Source organism: Orbicella franksi, chromosome 3, assembly GCF_964199315.1.
Source record: "Orbicella franksi chromosome 3, jaOrbFran1.1, whole genome shotgun sequence".
In the NCBI taxonomy this organism is placed as follows: domain Eukaryota; kingdom Metazoa; phylum Cnidaria; class Anthozoa; order Scleractinia; family Merulinidae; genus Orbicella; species Orbicella franksi.
In genome coordinates this window covers 4,771,712-4,789,110 of record NC_138147.1, presented here as the reverse complement: position 1 = coordinate 4,789,110, position 17,399 = coordinate 4,771,712, and the positions used below count along the sequence as shown (strand labels likewise).

The following is a 17,399-nucleotide window of genomic DNA, read 5'->3' as shown; positions in this document are numbered from 1 at the left end:
AAACAACGAAACAAAATCAAAAAAGAGAACAAAATTGTAAGGAACCATAACGTCTTTAAACATGCCTTTGGTAGTCGTTTCCTCTGCTGCTGGGGAAATAAAGAGGCAGGTAATAAAATATTAAAATAAATGATCAGTGAACTTAGAATTTAAAGGTTAAACAATCTTGAGTACTGCTAACGTCATAAATTAAAATAACAGCAACAAATTCAGAGCGAGGAAATTAGCAAATTTCAAATAATATTATCGCTAGGCTTACCTTCTGTAGTAGTTATCTCTGGAGCTGGCGACAAAAAGGCATAAATATTATAAGTACAAAAAAGCAAGCAACAACCAAAAAATATCAAAACAAAACTAAGAACTGCAATTTCAAATACTGTTAACATTAACCTTACCTTCTGTAGTAGTCATCTCTTGAGCTGGAATGAAACGCACCATTGTTATAAATAAGAGAAGGTTATAACATAAAAATAGAACAAAGTACTGCAATTTCAAATGCTGTTAACATTAATCTTACCTTCTGTAGTAGTTATCTCTGGAGCTGCAATGAAACGCACAATTATTATCAATGAGAAAAAAAATTATAACATGAAGAAAGAAACAAAGTACTTCAGTTTCAAATAACTTCAACGTTAATCTTACCTTCTGTAGTAGTTATCTCTGTTTCTAGAAATCAAAAGGAAAGAAAGATAGAATCAAAATAAGAACAAAACGTTGAACGAAAAGCGCTTAACATCTTTACTGAATATCTTCCGTGCTAAAAATAAAGGCATCACAAGTAGCCTTAAAATAATGGCAAAAAAAGTTTTGAACGGAAATATATCTATTACAGCAGTTGTCGCTGGAACTGGAGATAAAAAGAAAAGATTATTAAAAGTACGCGAAAAAGGTAATAAAATGCTAAGAAAACAAAACAAAGCAAAACACAACAATTTATAAAACTGTTAACAATCACTTTCTGTAGTATTTATCTCTGGAGCTGATGTAAAAAGCACAACTATTACAGATAAAAAAAGATTTTATCAGGAAAACAAAACTAAGTAATGCAATTTTAAAAACTGTTAACATTAATCGTACCTTTTATAGTAGTTCTCTCGGGAGCTGGAACAAAAAGCCCAATTATTATAAAGGAGAGAAAATTATAACATAAAAATCAAGCAAACAACCGCAATTTTTAAATACTGTTAACATTAATATTACCTTCTGTAGTAGTTTTCTCTGGAGCTGAAATGAAACACACAATTATTATAAATAAGAAAGAAATATACCATAAATAAAACAAAGTACTGCAATTTCAAGGAATGTTAACATTAATCTTACCTTCCGTAGTAGTTGTCCCTGGAGCTGGAATGAAACGCACAATTATTATAAAGGAGAGAAAATTATAACATAAAAATCAAGCAAACAACGGCAATTTTTTAATACTGTTAACATTAATATTACCTTCAGTAGTAGTTTTCTCTGGTACTGAAAAGAAACACACAATTATTATGAATAAGAAAGAAATATAACATAAAAATAAAACAAAGTACTCCAATTTGAAGTAATGTTAACATTAATCTTACCTTCCGTAGTAGTTGTTTCTGGAGCTGGAATGAAACGCACAATTATTATAAAGGAAAAAAAATGATAAAATAAAAATCAAACAAAAAACTGCAATTTTTAAATACTGTTAACATTAATATTACCTTCTCTAGTAGTTTTCTCTGGAGCTGAAATGAAACACAATTATTATGAATAAGAAAGAAATATAACATAAAATTAAAACAAAGTACTGCAATTTCAAGTAATGTTAACATTAATCTAACCTTCCGTAGTAGTCGTCTCTGGAGCTGGAATGACACGCACAATTATTATAAAGGAGAAAAAATGATAACATAAAAATCAAACAAAGAACTGCAAGTTTTAAATACTGTTAACATTAATATTACCTTCTGTAGTAGTTTTCTCTGGAGCTGAAATGAAACACACAATTTTTATAGATGAGAAAGAAATACAACTTAAAAATAAAACAAAGTACTGGAATTTCAAGGAAAGTTAACATTAATCTTACCTTCCGTAGTAGTCGTCTCTGGAGCTGGAATGAAAAGCACAATTATTATAAAGGAGAAAAAGGGATATTATAAAAATCAAACAAAGAACTGTAAGTTTTAAATACTGTTAACATTAATATTACCTTCTGTAGTAGTTTTCTCTGGAGCTAAAATGAAACACACAATTATTATAAATGAGAAAAAAATACAACACAAAAATAAAACGAAGTACTGCAATTTCAAGTAATGTTAACATTAATCTTACCTTCCGTAGTAGTTGTCTCTGGAGCTGGAATGAAACGCACAATTATTATAAAAGAGCAAAAATGATAACATAAAAATCAAACAAAGAACTGCAAGTTTTAAATACTGTTAACATTAATATTACCTTCTGTAGTAGTTTTCTCTGGAGCTGAGATGAAACACACAATTATTATAAATGAGAAGGAAATAGAACAAAAAATAAAACAAAGTACTGCAATTTCAAGGATTGTTAACATTAATCTTGCCTTCCGTAGTAGTTGTCTCTGGAGCTGGAATGAAAGGCACAATTATTATAAAGGAAAAAAAATGACAACATAAAAATCAAACAAAGAACTGCAATTTTTAAATACTGTTAACATTAATATTACCTTCTGTAGTAGTTTTCTCTGGAGCTGAAATGAAACACACAATTATTATAAATGAGAAAGAAATATAACAGAAAAATAAAACAAAGTACTGCAATTTCTAAATACTGTTAATATTATTAAGTTATATAACATAAAAATAAAACAAAGTACTGCAATTTCACGTAATGTTAACATTAATCTTACATTCCGTAGTAGTTGTCTCTGGAGCTGGAATGAAACGCACAATTATTATCAAGGAGAAAAAATGATAACATAAAAATCAAACAAAGAACTGCAATTTTTAAATACTGTTAACATTGATATTACCTTCTGTAGTAGTTTTCTCTGGAGCTGAAATCAAACACAATTATTATAAATGAGAAAGAAGTATAAGAGAAAAATAAAACAAAGTACTGCAATTTCTAAATACTGTTAATATTAATATTACCCTCTGTAGTTGTTTTCTCTGGAGCTGAAATGAAACACACAATTATTATCAATGAGAAAGAAATATAACATAAAAATAAAACAAAGTATTGCAATTTCTAGTAATGTTAACATTAATCTTACATTCCGTAGTAGTTGTCTCTGGAGCTGGAATGAAACGCACAATTATTATAAAGGAGAAAAAATGATAACATAAAAATCAAACAAAGAACTGCAATTTTTAAATACTGTTAACATTGATATTACCTTCTGTAGTAGTTTTCTCTGGAGCTGAAATCAAACACAATTATTATAAATGAGAAAGAAATATAAGAGAAAAATAAAACAAAGTACTGCAATTTCTAAATACTGTTAATATTAATATTACCCTCTGTAGTTGTTTTCTCTGGAGCTGAAATGAAACACACAATTATTATCAATGAGAAAGAAATATAACATAAAAATAAAACAAAGTATTGCAATTTCTAGTAATGTTAACATTAATCTTACATTCCGTAGTAGTTGTCTCTGGTGCTGGAATGAAACGCACAATTATTATAAAGGAGAAAAAATGATAACATAAAAATCAAACAAAGAACTGCAATTTTTAAATACTGTTAACATTGATATTACCTTCTGTAGTAGTTTTCTCTGGAGCTGAAATCAAACACAATTATTATAAATGAGAAAGAAATATAAGAGAAAAATAAAACAAAGTACTGCAATTTCTAAATACTGTTAATATTAATATTACCCTCTGTAGTTGTTTTCTCTGGAGCTGAAATGAAACACACAATTATTATCAATGAGAAAGAAATATGACATAAAAATAAAACAAAGTATTGCAATTTCTAGTAATGTTAACATTAATCTTACATTCCGTAGTAGTTGTCTCTGGAGCTGGAATAAAACGCACAATTATTATAAAGGAGAAAAAATGATAACATAAAAATTAAACAAAGAACTGCAATTTTTAAATACTGTTAACATTGATATTACCTTCTGTAGCAGTTTTCTCTGGAGCTAAAATGAAACACACAATTATTATAAATGAGAAAGAAATACAACACAAAAATAAAACAAAGTACTGCAATTTCAAGTAATGTTAACATTCATGTAGGGGCCAAACCACCCTCCAAATGTTTCGTAAGTTCTTGGGTATTTCACATTATTTCACATTACTTAAAAAGTGTTGACTCTTTCTGCACCAAACTTGGTAGATGAGCAGGAGACCTATTGCCAATTATATCTACGTGAAAAATGTCAGTAAATCTCAAAGCTGTGACGTCACAGTGGTGACGTCATGTTTTTTGCCACTTTTGAAGTTTTTAATATGCATATTTATTTACAATGTTTTCGAAAGAGCACATCAAGGGGAGTTGAAACCTGAAAAAATTTTGTCAATATCACAAGAATTAAATTAAATATGGTATTTTTAAATATGAAAAATAACTCCACAAAATATGGGGTCCCCCTTTTGAGAAAAATCCCCAAATTGGAGCCGTAATTTTGTTCTAGCAAATGCATCTATGTTGCACATGTGATGTGCCACACGATTAAAGCAAAAATAAAGAAGAAAATCGGAACAAAAATTATCCCTCTAGTGTTATTGCGTTAAAATTAGTTTTCTTACGTCATAAGCTGTGACGTCACCCATTTTTGACTGTTAATACCATCCTAAAAAAGCCGAAAATCAAATTTTTAAAACCATACGATTTTTGACAACATCAAGCTTTCTATTTTTCTAGATTATTAGCCTTCCTAGAAAAAAACTGAACAAAATAAACCAGAGAGACTGACTTAAGAAGGACAGTATGGCTAAGCTAATTCCGGGGGGGGGGACAGAAAAAAAATATTTAATTTACCATATCTCAAAAAGTAATCATCGTAGCAAAAAATGGTTTCCGGTATTTTACTCCTCAAGTCAAGGACTTTCTAAAGACATAATCTTTACATCAGATTTTAAAAAAAATTATAGCACGTTTTGGTGACTTCATCAATTATGACGTCATAATCTGACATTTTGTCACAACTTCTAAATTAAAATAAACTGGAGAACAAAGAAAGCTCATCTGCCAAACTTGGTTCATGAAACATTAGGGGGGGGGGTGGTTTGGCCCCTACGTGTTAATCTTACCTTCCGTAGTAGTTGTCTCTGGTGCTGGAATGAAACGCACAATCATTATAAAGGAGAAAAATGATAACATAAAAATCAAACAAAGAACTGCAATTTTTAAATACTGTTAACATTGATATTACCTTCTGTAGTAGTTTTCTCTGGAGCTGAAATCAAACACAATTATTATAAATGAGAAAGAAGTATAAGAGAAAAATAAAACAAAGTACTGCAATTTCTAAATACTGTTAATATTAATATTACCCTCTGTAGTTGTTTTCTCTGGAGCTGAAATGAAACACACAATTATTATCAATGAGAAAGAAATATAACATAAAAATAAAACAAAGTATTACAATTTCTAGTAATGTTAACATTAATCTTACATTCCGTAGTAGTTGTCTCTGGAGCTGGAATGAAACGCACAATTATTATAAAGGAGAAAAAATGATAACATAAAAATTAAACAAAGAACTGCAATTTTTAAATACTGTTAACATTAATATTACCTTCTGTAGCAGTTTTCTCTGGAGCTGAAATGAAACACACAATTATTATAAATGAGAAAGAAATACAACACAAAAATAAAACAAAGTACTGCAATTTCAAGTAATGTTAACATTCATGTAGGGGCCAAACCACCCTCCAAATGTTTCGTAAGTTCTTGGGTATTTCACATTATTTCACATTACTTAAAAAGTGTTGACTCTTTCTGCACCAAACTTGGTAGATGAGCAGGAGACCTATTGCCAATTATATCTACGTGAAAAATGTCAGTAAATCTCAAAGTTGTGACGTCACAGTGGTGACGTCATGTTTTTTGCCACTTTTGAAGTTTTTAATATGCATATTTATTTACAATGTTTTCGAAAGAGCACATCAAGGGGAGTTGAAACCTGAAAAAATTTTGTCAATATCACAAAAATTAAATTAAATATGGCATTTTTAAATATGAAAAATAACTCCACAAAATATGGGGTCCCCCTTTTGAGAAAAATCCCCAAATTGGAGCCGTAATTTTGTTCTAGCAAATGCATCTATGTTGCACATGTGATGTGCCACACGATTAAAGCAAAAATAAAGAAGAAAATCGGAATAAAAATTATCCCTCTAGTGTTATTGCGTTAAAATTAGTTTTCTTACGTTATAACCTGTGACGTCACCCATTTTTGACTGTTAATACCATCCTAAAAAAGCCGAAAATCAAATTTTTAAAACCATACGATTTTTGACAACATCAAGCTTTCTATTTTTCTAGATTATTAGCCTTCCTAGAAAAAAACTGAACAAAATAAACCAGAGAGACTGACTTAAGAAGGACAGTATGGCTAAGCTAATTCCGGGGGGGGGGACAGAAAAAAATATTTAATTTACCATATCTCAAAAAGTAATCATCATAGCAAAAAATGGTTTCCGGCATTTTACTCCTCAAGTCAAGGACTTTCTAAAGACAATCTTTACATCAGATTTTACAAAAAATTATAGCACGTTTTGGTGACTTCATCAATTATGACGTCATAATCTGACATTTTGTCACAACTTCTAAATTAAAATAAACTGGAGAACAAAGAAAGCTCATCTGCCAAACTTGGTTCATGAAACATTAGGGGGGGGGGGTGGTTTGGCACCTAGGTGTTAATCTTACCTTCCGTAGTAGTTGTCTCTGGTGCTGGAATGAAACGCACAATCATTATAAAGGAGAAAAATGATAACATAAAAATCAAACAAAGAACTGCAATTTTTAAATACTGTTAACATTGATCTTACCTTCTGTAGTAGTTTTCTCTGGAGCTGAAATCAAACACAATTATTATAAATGAGAAAGAAGTATAAGAGAAAAATAAAACAAAGTACTGCAATTTCTAAATACTGTTAATATTAATATTACCCTCTGTAGTTGTTTTCTCTGGAGCTGAAATGAAACACACAATTATTATCAATGAGAAAGAAATATAACATAAAAATAAAACAAAGTATTGCAATTTCTAGTAATGTTAACATTAATCTTACATTCCGTAGTAGTTGTCTCTGGAGCTGGAATGAAACGCACAATTATTATAAAGGAGAAAAAATGATAACATAAAAATCAAACAAAGAACTGCAATTTTTAAATACTGTTAACATTGATATTACCTTCTGTAGTAGTTTTCTCTGGAGCTAAAATGAAACACACAATTATTATAAATGAGAAAGAAATACAACATAAAAATAAAACATAGTACTACAATTTCAAGGATTGTTAACATTAATCTTACCTTCCGTAGTAGTTGTCTCTGGAGCTGGAATGAAACGCACAATTATTATAGGGGAGAAAAAATTATAACATAAATATAAAAGAAGTAGCTATCGCTGGTTCTGGAAATGAAACTACGTAAGTATGAGATAAACATATACAATAATGATTAAATTACAATTATACTGTATAGAAGCTTAAAGCAATTGAAACTCTAAGGAATATCTATCCGAAAGTTATATTTTTTCTAAAAGGTCTGCTATCTGTAATAGGTACCTCTGGCGCTGAAAATAAACAAGCCCTTGTAATAAAGGATAGCGAAAATGCCTGTGTTTAATATATCAAATTATAACCTGGCTCCGAGGCTTTCTGCCCAAAATTGCAAAGTTCTCCGTTAATTTCCACAAGAGACTTAATACAAAGAAACCATTACCAAATATAAAAGTTTGGCGGAAAGCCTCGGTGCTATTTTTGAATTTTGATATATCGAGCGTGAACTATAAAAATGTTTTCAATAATTACTCAAGCTCTAAATGAATGGGATATAGATATAACTAAACTAAAAAATTAATGCAAATTATAAATAACAAAATGCTTATCAATTTAGTCACAAATGGTCATACTTAGCAATTTCCAGTTATATTCGAGATAAACATACCTTTATTTGTAGTTTTCATCTCCGATGCTGGAAAATAATGTTTTGAAATATGACTTGAAAACAGTTGTTAAGAGATGAAATCAGAATGAAATACAATCATACCTTACAACAAGAAAAAATGTAATATAAATCTATATTAAAAGGCTTATTACCTGTAGTACTAGTCTCTGGCTCTAGCAACGGAAAGAAACAAAGGATATTGTAAAAATGATACTGTTATTAAATTTGATTGTAATACAAAATTCTGGAAAAAATTAAATGATACTTTTAAAACACTTACGATCTGTGGTTGTTTTAACGCCTGTGACTCGTGCTGCAACTGAAGATGCAAGAAAAAAAACTTCAAGATAATAGCAATGAAACACAGTACAGAAGAAAGCAATTCTAAGTGATGTCGATGTTAACTTACCATCTGTAGTAGGTATCTCTGGTGCTAAAAGGGACAAAACACGAAACATGAATTAGATGCAAAAAATGAACAGTAGTAATAATAATACTGATGCCATACTTACCATCTGTAGTAGTCATGTCCGGTGCTGAAAATAAAAAAGAAAAAAAAAACCCAAAGATGAATTAGATTGGAAAAAAAGGTTAAACCGATTCTTAATAATAGTCCGGTCTCTTAGGTCGGAAAATTACGAAAATCGTGACAAGACGCGTAAAAGGACCAAATTTGGCACAAATATAGTTTACGGTATAACTAATCATTTTAGAGGGGGTACCACAAAAAAATACCCCAGGGGAGATGGGGAGGGGATTTTTTTGTAAATGAGTCTCAGTTGTGGTGTGTCAAAAGCCGCGTGCCATTATGAGCTATGAAATAATTCATTCTGTTGATTACAGTGTGGATTAAGTGTTGGTATAGGCAAAATAAAGACAAATAATGAAAATTTAATAAAGCTGTGCTCAAATGTAAAAATTTAATGCCTTTTTGTAGTAAAAAAAAGACGAAAAAAGACGACATAAATGCGTATTCATTACAAAGCTTAATTCGATATGAATTTCACTTCATTTATGACATAAATGTTTTGACGAGAAGACATTGACTAAATTCCTTTTATTTAAATTATTTGTAACTTAATAAAAAATATGTACGGCCCTTCTTTAAACGATAAATGGTAATAAAAAGCCAGCGATGTTTCCATACCACATGCGCTTTACCTCCCGGTGACCGGGTTGACAGCGGAGTGGTTGAGAGTGAAGTTTCTCCTTGTTTTACACGGAATTTCACTATATGTAAACTGTAAGTATATATATCTAATTAGATGTTTTGGTGTGCAGTATCGCTGTATATTTTTACGAGTTTTTTTTACGAGTTTTACAACGAGTAAAAATATACAGCGATACTACACACCAAAACATCTAATACAAGATTTATTATCCAACTGTTGTAGTAAATAAATTTATCAATGAAAGAGGGAGAGTGTGATAGTTTTGCTGCGTGCGCCGACCTGTGCGGCAAACAGGTTTTCTACTGTACAACATCGCTGTATATTCGTACTGCTATTTGGACGGTATTCGCTGCAGTTGGATAATAACACCTCATATTGTATACTTCATCCTTCAATGACGTAAAATTCATCTCGCTATGATGTGAAACAAGGTCAATTTGTTTTTTAGAAACGTAGAGTTCGGTGATTTTTATTTTTATCCGTATGTGTGAGCTGGTTTTCAATAAACGTTCCTCTGAATAAGCGTAATAACTTGGGATAAATGAAAAACTGTGAGAAATCACCAGATGTTATATAAAATGGTTTAAGAACAAAATGTTTTAAGATAATTCCCCTTGAAATAAAACTGTCAATAGATTTTTGTCAAAACTTTGTCCACAGAATATTTATCATACGAGAACTTTAATTATAAAATAAAAAGGGGGGTGGGGCTGCCCATGCTCGTTAAGGAGCAGTGAGGCATTGAAAATGTCCCATTTTAGCATTATTCAATGCTTATTGCAAGAGCGCATTCCAAGTTATTGTAAAATCTTTGAGAGCCCAGACTCATGAAAACACGCCTCAAACTACAGTCAATATTTGTGTCGGACTCACATAAACTTTTTAAGTTTGATTTTGACAGACAGCTGAATCCTTGTTAAAATATTGCAACCAAATTGCTTGCCACGGCTATAACTACAAATAGAAAAGACTACATGCAGCTGCTATTTTCCTTATTTCTTCAATTTTCACCAATAGAAATCAGATCAGTCTTTTCTCACGCAAAGCTAATGATTAGTTGATTAAAACGACTGGAAAAAAAATTGGGGGTGTCCGTCGTGCTCGTTAGTGAGCTATAGCCATTTTTCAACTGCCAGAACTCAATATCAAGGCAAATCCGCCATGTTTTCAATGTGCGCGTGCACGAGCGCGCGCTAGTGATACCATAAATTATGCGCAGTAAGGATGCGCAACGCAAATGTGGGGAATCACCTTAAGTAGGTTATGATTTGATTGAAACGAAAAGTTATGGAATGGCAAAATTTTATTTAGGAGATGGATGGTGGCCGGATCAGAAACCGCTCGAGTGTTGCAAGAGTTCGAAAGTCAGTTAAAAGGTGAAACAAATGTTGATGAAAAGAACAAACACCACGAACAAGGACTTTCTACACAGAAAACCTTTCAAAGTCGTGTCCAGAATCTTTTAAGTACAATTTCAGAAATGGGAAACCCTTTTGAAGATGATTGCCCTGAATTACTTGCCCTTGACACGCACAATTGCGCAGATGCTTCTGTCGCGAATACTGTGCATAAAGTCCAGGAAACTGGATTACGCCAGTACAAGAAATTCGTAAAAGACGTCATCGATGAAAGGACTGTGTCGATTCACGATACGATTTCAAAGAATACCTTGCCATTGTTCAAGCGCCAGCAGCCAAAGCAAATCTCCAAAGCGTCCTTAAAGTTGACAGCGGTAACAAGCGACCGTTACCTCTACAGTCGTTTATATATTGCCAGCCAACACCGCGACAGAGATCTTGAAGAGTTCTTCAAGCATGAAAATTAGCCGTATCCACCTTCTTTGTCAGAGTTTGGCAATCTCCGATTCGGGATAAAGTCTGACTTGATTGCGTGCGTTAACAAAGAAAAACCTCCACCTCCACCACCAGCATCTTACGATGCCAAAGTTTTTGATGGAGCAGCTACTGTACATGCGCTTCCAGTTTCATCCGTCGCAACGCTTTCTAAATATGCAGATTCAAAGTTCTTACCTTTCGTGGAAAACCACTCGAAGAGTACCAAACGAATTCACATTGTTTGGGATGAATACCGCGTGGAGAGTCTGAAAGAGACTGCTCGTGAGAAGAGAGAGAAAGGCCTGAGACCAAAGGTGGCTGCGCATGTCAAGTTACCTCAGAACTGGCAGGCGTTTCTCCAAGATTCCTATAACAAGGAAGAACTGTTCGACTTGTTAACCAAGCAAGTTGAAACAGCTTCCTTTCCAGCTGACAAAGTTGTCTACATAACTCCGGGTAAGATGCTAACCAATTTTTGAGTAGGTCTTTTATATAGACACCGTTCAAACTTTTTATGTCCATCAAGTCTTGAAGAACGCTAATACTGACTGTATCATCTTAAATTTTAGGTGAAAACGTCATCTCAAGTAGCCCCAGGAACCAAATGCGTAGGTGCACCATGAAGAAGGAGACACGCGGATTCCCATACACCTTAAAAATGCTTTGGATAAGGGGGGGGGGGGGGGAAGAAGTGTCTTAGTTCGCACAGTTGTTATTATTATTCTAATTGCGCAGTTCCACACGTTGTCTTCAACTCGGCCTGGATTGAGCTTTTGGGTCGCTTTTGGGATGGGAAAGAATTTCCAGCGGCTTTCCGTTAACACCATTTGTGAGTATTTGGGCGAGCAGAAATGCCGTGCGCCTCCATTTTTTCACGCGTTCATTGGTTCTGACACTACGTCAGCATTCCTGGAGAAAGGAAAGAAATCTGCGTGGGAGGCCTAGAAAGCGTACCCTGAAGCCACAGAAGCTTTCCTTTTCGTGAATGATAGCCCCTTTCTTCCACTTGAGATCAACACTCCTGTGTTTGATGTCCTGCAGCGCTTTGTGGTGATTCTTTATGACAGGACCAGCCTTGCTACTGATGTGAACACTGCTCGACGAGAACTCTTCACAAAAAAGAATCGGGCGCTAGAAAATATTCCCCCAACAGAGGTAAGAACCTATCATACACAAATTTTAGTTGTTTTTCGTTTTTGCTAAATTTGAATATGATTGGTTAACACCTGTTAGGACAACGCGAAAAGAATTAACCAGTTTAGCGAAAAGACGAGAAACATTTCAACTAACGCAGCCTTTTCTGGTATTGAATCCACTTATCAATTTCTTTTAGCTAACCAAAGCCTACCATAAAGCTATGCTCTAGTTATTCTACTTGGGCTATATCAGAGCTTAATTTATATAGTACATGGAAATAAGCGGTGCGTGTTTGTTTAAAGTTATACGTGTGTTAAGTCCATTTATATACAATTTACGTTGTTAGGATGCCCTGTTGAATCATTCTAACAGAGCTCTTTATCAAGCACGCATCTGGACGTCCCTTGATGAGCAATCCATCCCCGTCTGATTTTGGATGGAAAACGGAGAACGATAGATGGAGACCCCGCTGGACTGTTCTTCCAGAAGCCTCTAAAGCGTGCAGTGAATTGCTAAAGTGAGGATGCAAGAAAGGCTGAAAAGTAGTCGTTGCAAATGTGTCAAGGCCAACCTACCATGCACTGAGCTCTGTAGTTGCTCTGGAGGCTGCCAGAACATAAATCCTTAGAAATGGAGCAACAAATAACTACAATTTACGATATCTAGCGGAAGATGTTAAAAATTAAATGTATAAAACACTCCTTGATGTAAGCGTGCTCAAAGCATTATAAGAATATCACGTGATTAAGGCAAATGACTTGTTTTGGACACAAACACAAAACTGAGTCTGAGTAATGTAGTTTAGTCATTTTACAACGGCATTCGTTAAAACTGGTACGTAATAAACACATTAAATGCTACAGCCTCGCTTTCATGCCACCGTTTAAGCATTGCGTAATTTCTATAGGCGTCATGCCCCCCCCCCCCCCAAAGTCAAATCACGTAGCACCCCTTCTAACTTCGTTTTTTATGTCAAAAGGAACATCTGTGCCTAATTTGGTGCTTTTACGCGATTTGTCACGATTTTCGACCTAACAGACCGGACTATAATATCGATGTCAAACGCACTATCTGTAGTAGTTGTCTCTGGTGCTGAAAACGGAAAATTACAAAGGATAAGATAGATTGAAAATAAAAGTGTAACACTAGTGTAACACTTCTATGTAATCACTTAACGGCGTATACGCCAATAATCGGTCTTACTGTTGATCAGAGAAGGAGATTAAGAAAAAAATGAAAAACTGCAATGAAACATTAAATGTACTAATCAAATATTAAGTTATTTAAAAACGATATTTGAGCAATACCTATACAAAAGCCTCTCTTTATTCGATGGACTTTGTCTTCCAATTCATCGAACGATTTAATCGTGAACACTTTGTCTGGTGAGGTTGCGATTTTTTCAAGTTCTGATTTGTCAATCTCATCACCAATACCCAAAGCAAACACACTTGCTTTCTTTTGCTCTAGTCGCGAGGAGAGTACGTCCAGTGAAGTATATGGTCCTTGGGTAGTTGTTTGCCTTCCATCCGTGATTACAACAATAGGCTATCAGGAAAAAAAACATAGATTGAAATGAATAAAAGATAAAATGGATTAAAAATAATCTTGATAGAAGCAATTCCCTCGTTTGCCACTGGTGCCAGCGTATTACAAGAATCTCTCATTAAGGTGTGCGAGAACACAAAATAAAATAATCAACAAAACATGGTCTCAGATTACCCTTGGAACATCTCTCATGCCAGCTGGGGTTGTCAACACCTCCTTGTCAGCTAGCTCCATCGCTTTATCAATTCGATTGAAACCTGGCCGACAGACCAGGCGAGCAACCTGCCCGTTGACCTCTGAGACACTGAGACGAGAACCAGTTAATGTGTTCAATTTCAGAAACAGCTCAGGATCGCTGCTGTATCGTATGAGTGCAATGTGACTTCCAGATGGTGAAACACCAAAATAACGGACCAAAGTTTGGACAAAGCTCAACACGCGATTCCAGTTGTTACCACTACAGACAGTTCCAGACGATCCAATAATGAATGTGGTATCCATGGGGATTGGACATTGGACGCCTGTTTGTCGAAAACAGTGAAAAAAATGTAATGTCAAATAAGAAACGTCGATAAGTAAATGTGCAAGCCGCTCATTATCTACACCCTGCCCTCTAGCATGAAAGAAACAACAACAACAACAAGAACAACAACAACAACAAGAAACATTAGACTGATTGTAGAAGCTTAAAGCAATTGAAAATCTAAGGAATATCTATCCGAAAGGTCTATTTTTTCTAAAAGGTCTGCTATCTGTAATAGGTATCTTTGGCGCTGAAAATAAACAAGCCGTTGTAATAAATGATAGCGAAAATGTCTGTGTTTAATATATCAAACTATAACCTCGCTCCGAGGCTTTCTGCGCAAAATTGCAAAGTTTGTAAGTTTCCTTTCTCCGTTAATTTCCAAAAGAGGCTTAATACAAAGAAACCATTACCAAATATAAAAGTTTGGCAAAAAGCCTCGGTGCCATTTTTGAATTTTGATATATCGAGCGTGAACTATAAAAATGTTTTCAACAATTACTCAAGCTCTAAATGAATGGGTATAGATATAAAGTGAAATATTAATACTAATTATAAATAACAAAATGATAATCAATTTAGTCACAAACGATAATACTTAACACTTTCCAGTCATATTCGAGATAAACATACCTTTATCTGTAGTTGTCATCTCCGATGCTGGAAAATAATGTTTTGAAATATGACTTAAAAACAGTTCTTAAGAGATGAAATCAGAATGAAATACAATGATACCTTACAACAAGAAATAGTGTATTATAAATGTATATTAGAAGGGTAATTATTACCTGTAGTACTTGTCTCTGGTTCTAGCAACGGAAAGAAACAAAGGATACAGTAAAACTGATACTGTTATTAAATTTGATTGAAATACAAAATTCTCGGAAATATTAAATGATACTTTTAAAACACTTACGATCTGTGGTTGTTTTAACGCCTGTGACTCGTGCTGCAACTGAAGATGCAAGAAAAAAAACTTCAAGATAATAGCAATAAAACACAGTACAGAAGAAAGCAATTCTAAGTGATGTCGATGCTAACTTACCATCTGTAGTAGGTATCTCTGGAGCTAAAAGCGAAAAACCACGAAACATGCATGAATTAGATAAAAAAAAATGGACAGTAGTAATAGTAATACTGATGCCAAACTTACCATCTGTAGTAGTCATGTCCGGTGCTGGAAATTAAAAAAAACGAAAGATGAATTAGATCGGAAAACAGGTTAAACAAATTCCTAATAATATGGGTGTCAAACGTACCATCTGCAGTAGTTATCTGTGGTGCTGAAAATGGAAAATTACAAAGAATAAGATAGATTGAAAACAAAAGTGTAAGACTAAGTAAAATCGATGCCAAACTTACCGTCTGTAGTGGTTATTTCTGGTGCTAAAAAACGAAAAATATAAGGGATAAGATAGATTGAAGACAAAAGAAAACAAAACAATTTTAAGTAATATCAGTGGGAAACCTACCATCTGTAGTGGTTATCTCTGGTGCTGAAAATAAAAAAGCAAAAAAGAAAACTTAGACTGATTGTAGAAGCTTAAAGCAAGTGAAACTCTAAGGAATATCTATCCGAAACGTCTATTTTTTCTAAAAGGTCTACTATTTGTAGTAGGTATCTCTGGCGCTACAAATAAACAAGCCCTTTTAATGAGTAACACAAAAAATGCCCGTGTTTAATATATCAAACTATAACCTGGCTTCGAGGCTTTCTGCCCAAACTCGCAAAGTTTGTAAGTTTCCTTTCTCCGTTAATTTCCACAAGAGACTTAATGCAAAGAAACCATTACCAAATATAAAAGTTTGGCGGAAAGCGTCGGTGCCATTCTTGAATTTTGATATATCGAGCGTGAACTATAAAAATGTTTTCAACAATTACTCAAGCTTTAAATGAATGGGATATAGATATATAGTGAAAAATTAATGCTAATTGTAAATAACAAAATGTTAATCAATTTAGTCACAAATGATCATACCAGGAACCATAATCGGGGACGGAGACCGTAGGCGCGCGCCATTTCAAGTATTGGGGTTGTCCCCATGATATGGGACAATAATTCTATTTTTAGAACAAATTGCGCCATCGCCTGCGGCACACGCGAGTATATGCTGCGAGGATTTCTGCGGATGTCGCGAGGGGGAAATGGCGTCCGAAATTCCCGAAATTTGCCATGTTTTTGGCCCACAACTCAACGCGTTTACGTCTGTTGGAATTTTGCTTAATTAAGTATTTTCGTCGTAAGCTGCTCCAGTTTGAGTGAAGTAAGACCGTGTCGAATTTAGGTATGTTCCGCTTTAAGCTTACATATATCGCTGACCAAGTTGTGTTCCGACGGATGCTTCTTTTACATGAGCTGTACATTACTCCACTTTAAATTTCACATATGTTGAAGATTAACAGCTTTTCCATTACACAGCAAAAGACTAGCTGGATATATTTAGATATAGCTGAGCTTCAGGACTTCATGGCTTCCTAGCTCCTCTTACTACACGCTTGCGAGGAACTTGCCAGTCTATCGCGACTAAAAAGTAAAACAAAATAATTGCTAGTTTGAGTTTCGCCTGAATTGTAAGCAACGTTTGATGTTTCATCAAGGCCCAATAACTTTACGTCCGTAGATACTGCTCAGTTTTATTTGTGTAAAAATCCAGTAAATTCTCTGTTGTCGATGAATGAGAGCGCCCGCCGATGCGTGTTTTGTACAGTCAGTAAACACGACAAATTGGACTTCCGCCGCACTTTCGTGTGAAAGCATACATCGAACTCGAAAAATAACTCTATAGTTTTTAAATATGTTTAAGATTGATAAATGTTTGAGAACATATTAAAAGCTAACCTGGAAATATGTGAATAAAGCAGAAATAATCGGCAAAGTTACACTGATGACGCTTTCTTTAATCAACTTCGAATAACGATTTCGATTTTGTTGATCGAGTTATCAAAACTCCTTGTCTATTTTCATTTTCGCACTGTAAAACTTCACTATGGCTTATGTTGAAGAAACACACATGATGTTAGTAGCCTTTTTTGCGTTCGTGAAATTTGTTAGTAGTAGTAGTAGTAGTAGTAGTAGTAGTAGTAGTAGTAGTAGTAGTAGTAGTAA

At 33.8% G+C, this 17,399-nt stretch overlaps 2 protein-coding genes across 4 annotated transcripts in view; both read right to left on the bottom strand.

Moving 5' to 3' along the window:
* Positions 1-13: 13 nt before the first annotated feature.
* Positions 14-3,590, bottom strand: LOC145480833 (uncharacterized). Of its 3 annotated transcripts, none has more exons than XR_014048551.1 (17): positions 3,093-3,590; positions 2,422-2,995; positions 2,299-2,322; positions 2,177-2,200; positions 2,054-2,077; positions 1,932-1,955; positions 1,809-1,832; positions 1,689-1,712; positions 1,566-1,589; positions 1,444-1,467; positions 1,321-1,344; positions 1,201-1,224; positions 1,078-1,101; positions 643-666; positions 518-541; positions 260-419; positions 14-86 (listed from the first exon to the last, which is right to left on the bottom strand). XR_014048551.1 is itself a non-coding variant. In XM_081459161.1 (17 exons), the coding sequence occupies exons 2-17, from the start codon at positions 2,531-2,533 to the stop codon at positions 234-236; spliced, it is 498 nt and encodes a 165-aa protein (XP_081315287.1). In that variant the 5' UTR covers positions 2,534-2,995; positions 3,093-3,590; the 3' UTR covers positions 98-233. The 3 variants fall into 3 exon arrangements, 1 of the variants encoding a protein (XP_081315287.1); XR_014048552.1 differs by having other exon boundaries at positions 65-89; XM_081459161.1 differs by lacking the exon at positions 14-86 and having other exon boundaries at positions 98-283; positions 396-419.
* Positions 3,591-3,598: 8 nt separating this feature from the next.
* The window catches only part of LOC145480813 (uncharacterized), an 87,755-nt gene continuing 73,954 nt past the window's right edge, over positions 3,599-17,399 (bottom strand). The window contains exons 187-212 of the mRNA XM_081459137.1: positions 15,765-15,788; positions 15,655-15,678; positions 15,552-15,575; positions 15,446-15,469; positions 15,338-15,361; positions 15,209-15,247; positions 15,081-15,101; positions 14,926-14,952; positions 13,944-14,290; positions 13,529-13,769; positions 8,590-8,613; positions 8,487-8,510; positions 8,343-8,396; positions 8,230-8,250; positions 8,078-8,104; positions 7,442-7,465; positions 7,320-7,343; positions 7,197-7,220; positions 7,075-7,098; positions 6,954-6,977; positions 6,832-6,855; positions 5,696-5,719; positions 5,573-5,596; positions 5,451-5,474; positions 4,070-4,093; positions 3,599-3,970 (exon numbers count right to left, since the gene is read on the bottom strand). Coding sequence (XP_081315263.1) covers positions 3,873-3,970; positions 4,070-4,093; positions 5,451-5,474; positions 5,573-5,596; positions 5,696-5,719; positions 6,832-6,855; positions 6,954-6,977; positions 7,075-7,098; positions 7,197-7,220; positions 7,320-7,343; positions 7,442-7,465; positions 8,078-8,104; positions 8,230-8,250; positions 8,343-8,396; positions 8,487-8,510; positions 8,590-8,613; positions 13,529-13,769; positions 13,944-14,290; positions 14,926-14,952; positions 15,081-15,101; positions 15,209-15,247; positions 15,338-15,361; positions 15,446-15,469; positions 15,552-15,575; positions 15,655-15,678; positions 15,765-15,788 — 1,283 coding nt within the window. The 3' untranslated portion in view covers positions 3,599-3,872. The remainder of the gene's footprint in view (positions 3,971-4,069; positions 4,094-5,450; positions 5,475-5,572; positions 5,597-5,695; positions 5,720-6,831; positions 6,856-6,953; positions 6,978-7,074; positions 7,099-7,196; positions 7,221-7,319; positions 7,344-7,441; positions 7,466-8,077; positions 8,105-8,229; positions 8,251-8,342; positions 8,397-8,486; positions 8,511-8,589; positions 8,614-13,528; positions 13,770-13,943; positions 14,291-14,925; positions 14,953-15,080; positions 15,102-15,208; positions 15,248-15,337; positions 15,362-15,445; positions 15,470-15,551; positions 15,576-15,654; positions 15,679-15,764; positions 15,789-17,399) is intronic.

Excerpts from the sequence above, each read along its gene's own strand:
- LOC145480833 (XM_081459161.1), bottom strand. The coding sequence starts at position 2,533 with ATGTTAACAATCCTTGAAATTGCAGTACTTTGTTTTATTTTTTGTTCT. Across the intron at positions 1,102-1,200 it reads AGAGAAAACTACTACAGAAG|CTCCCGAGAGAACTACTATA; the intron begins GTAATATTAATG and ends TTTTTGTTCCAG. Across the intron at positions 284-395 it reads AGAGATGACTACTACAGAAG|CTCCAGAGATAACTACTACA; the intron begins GTAAGGTTAATG and ends TTTTGTCGCCAG.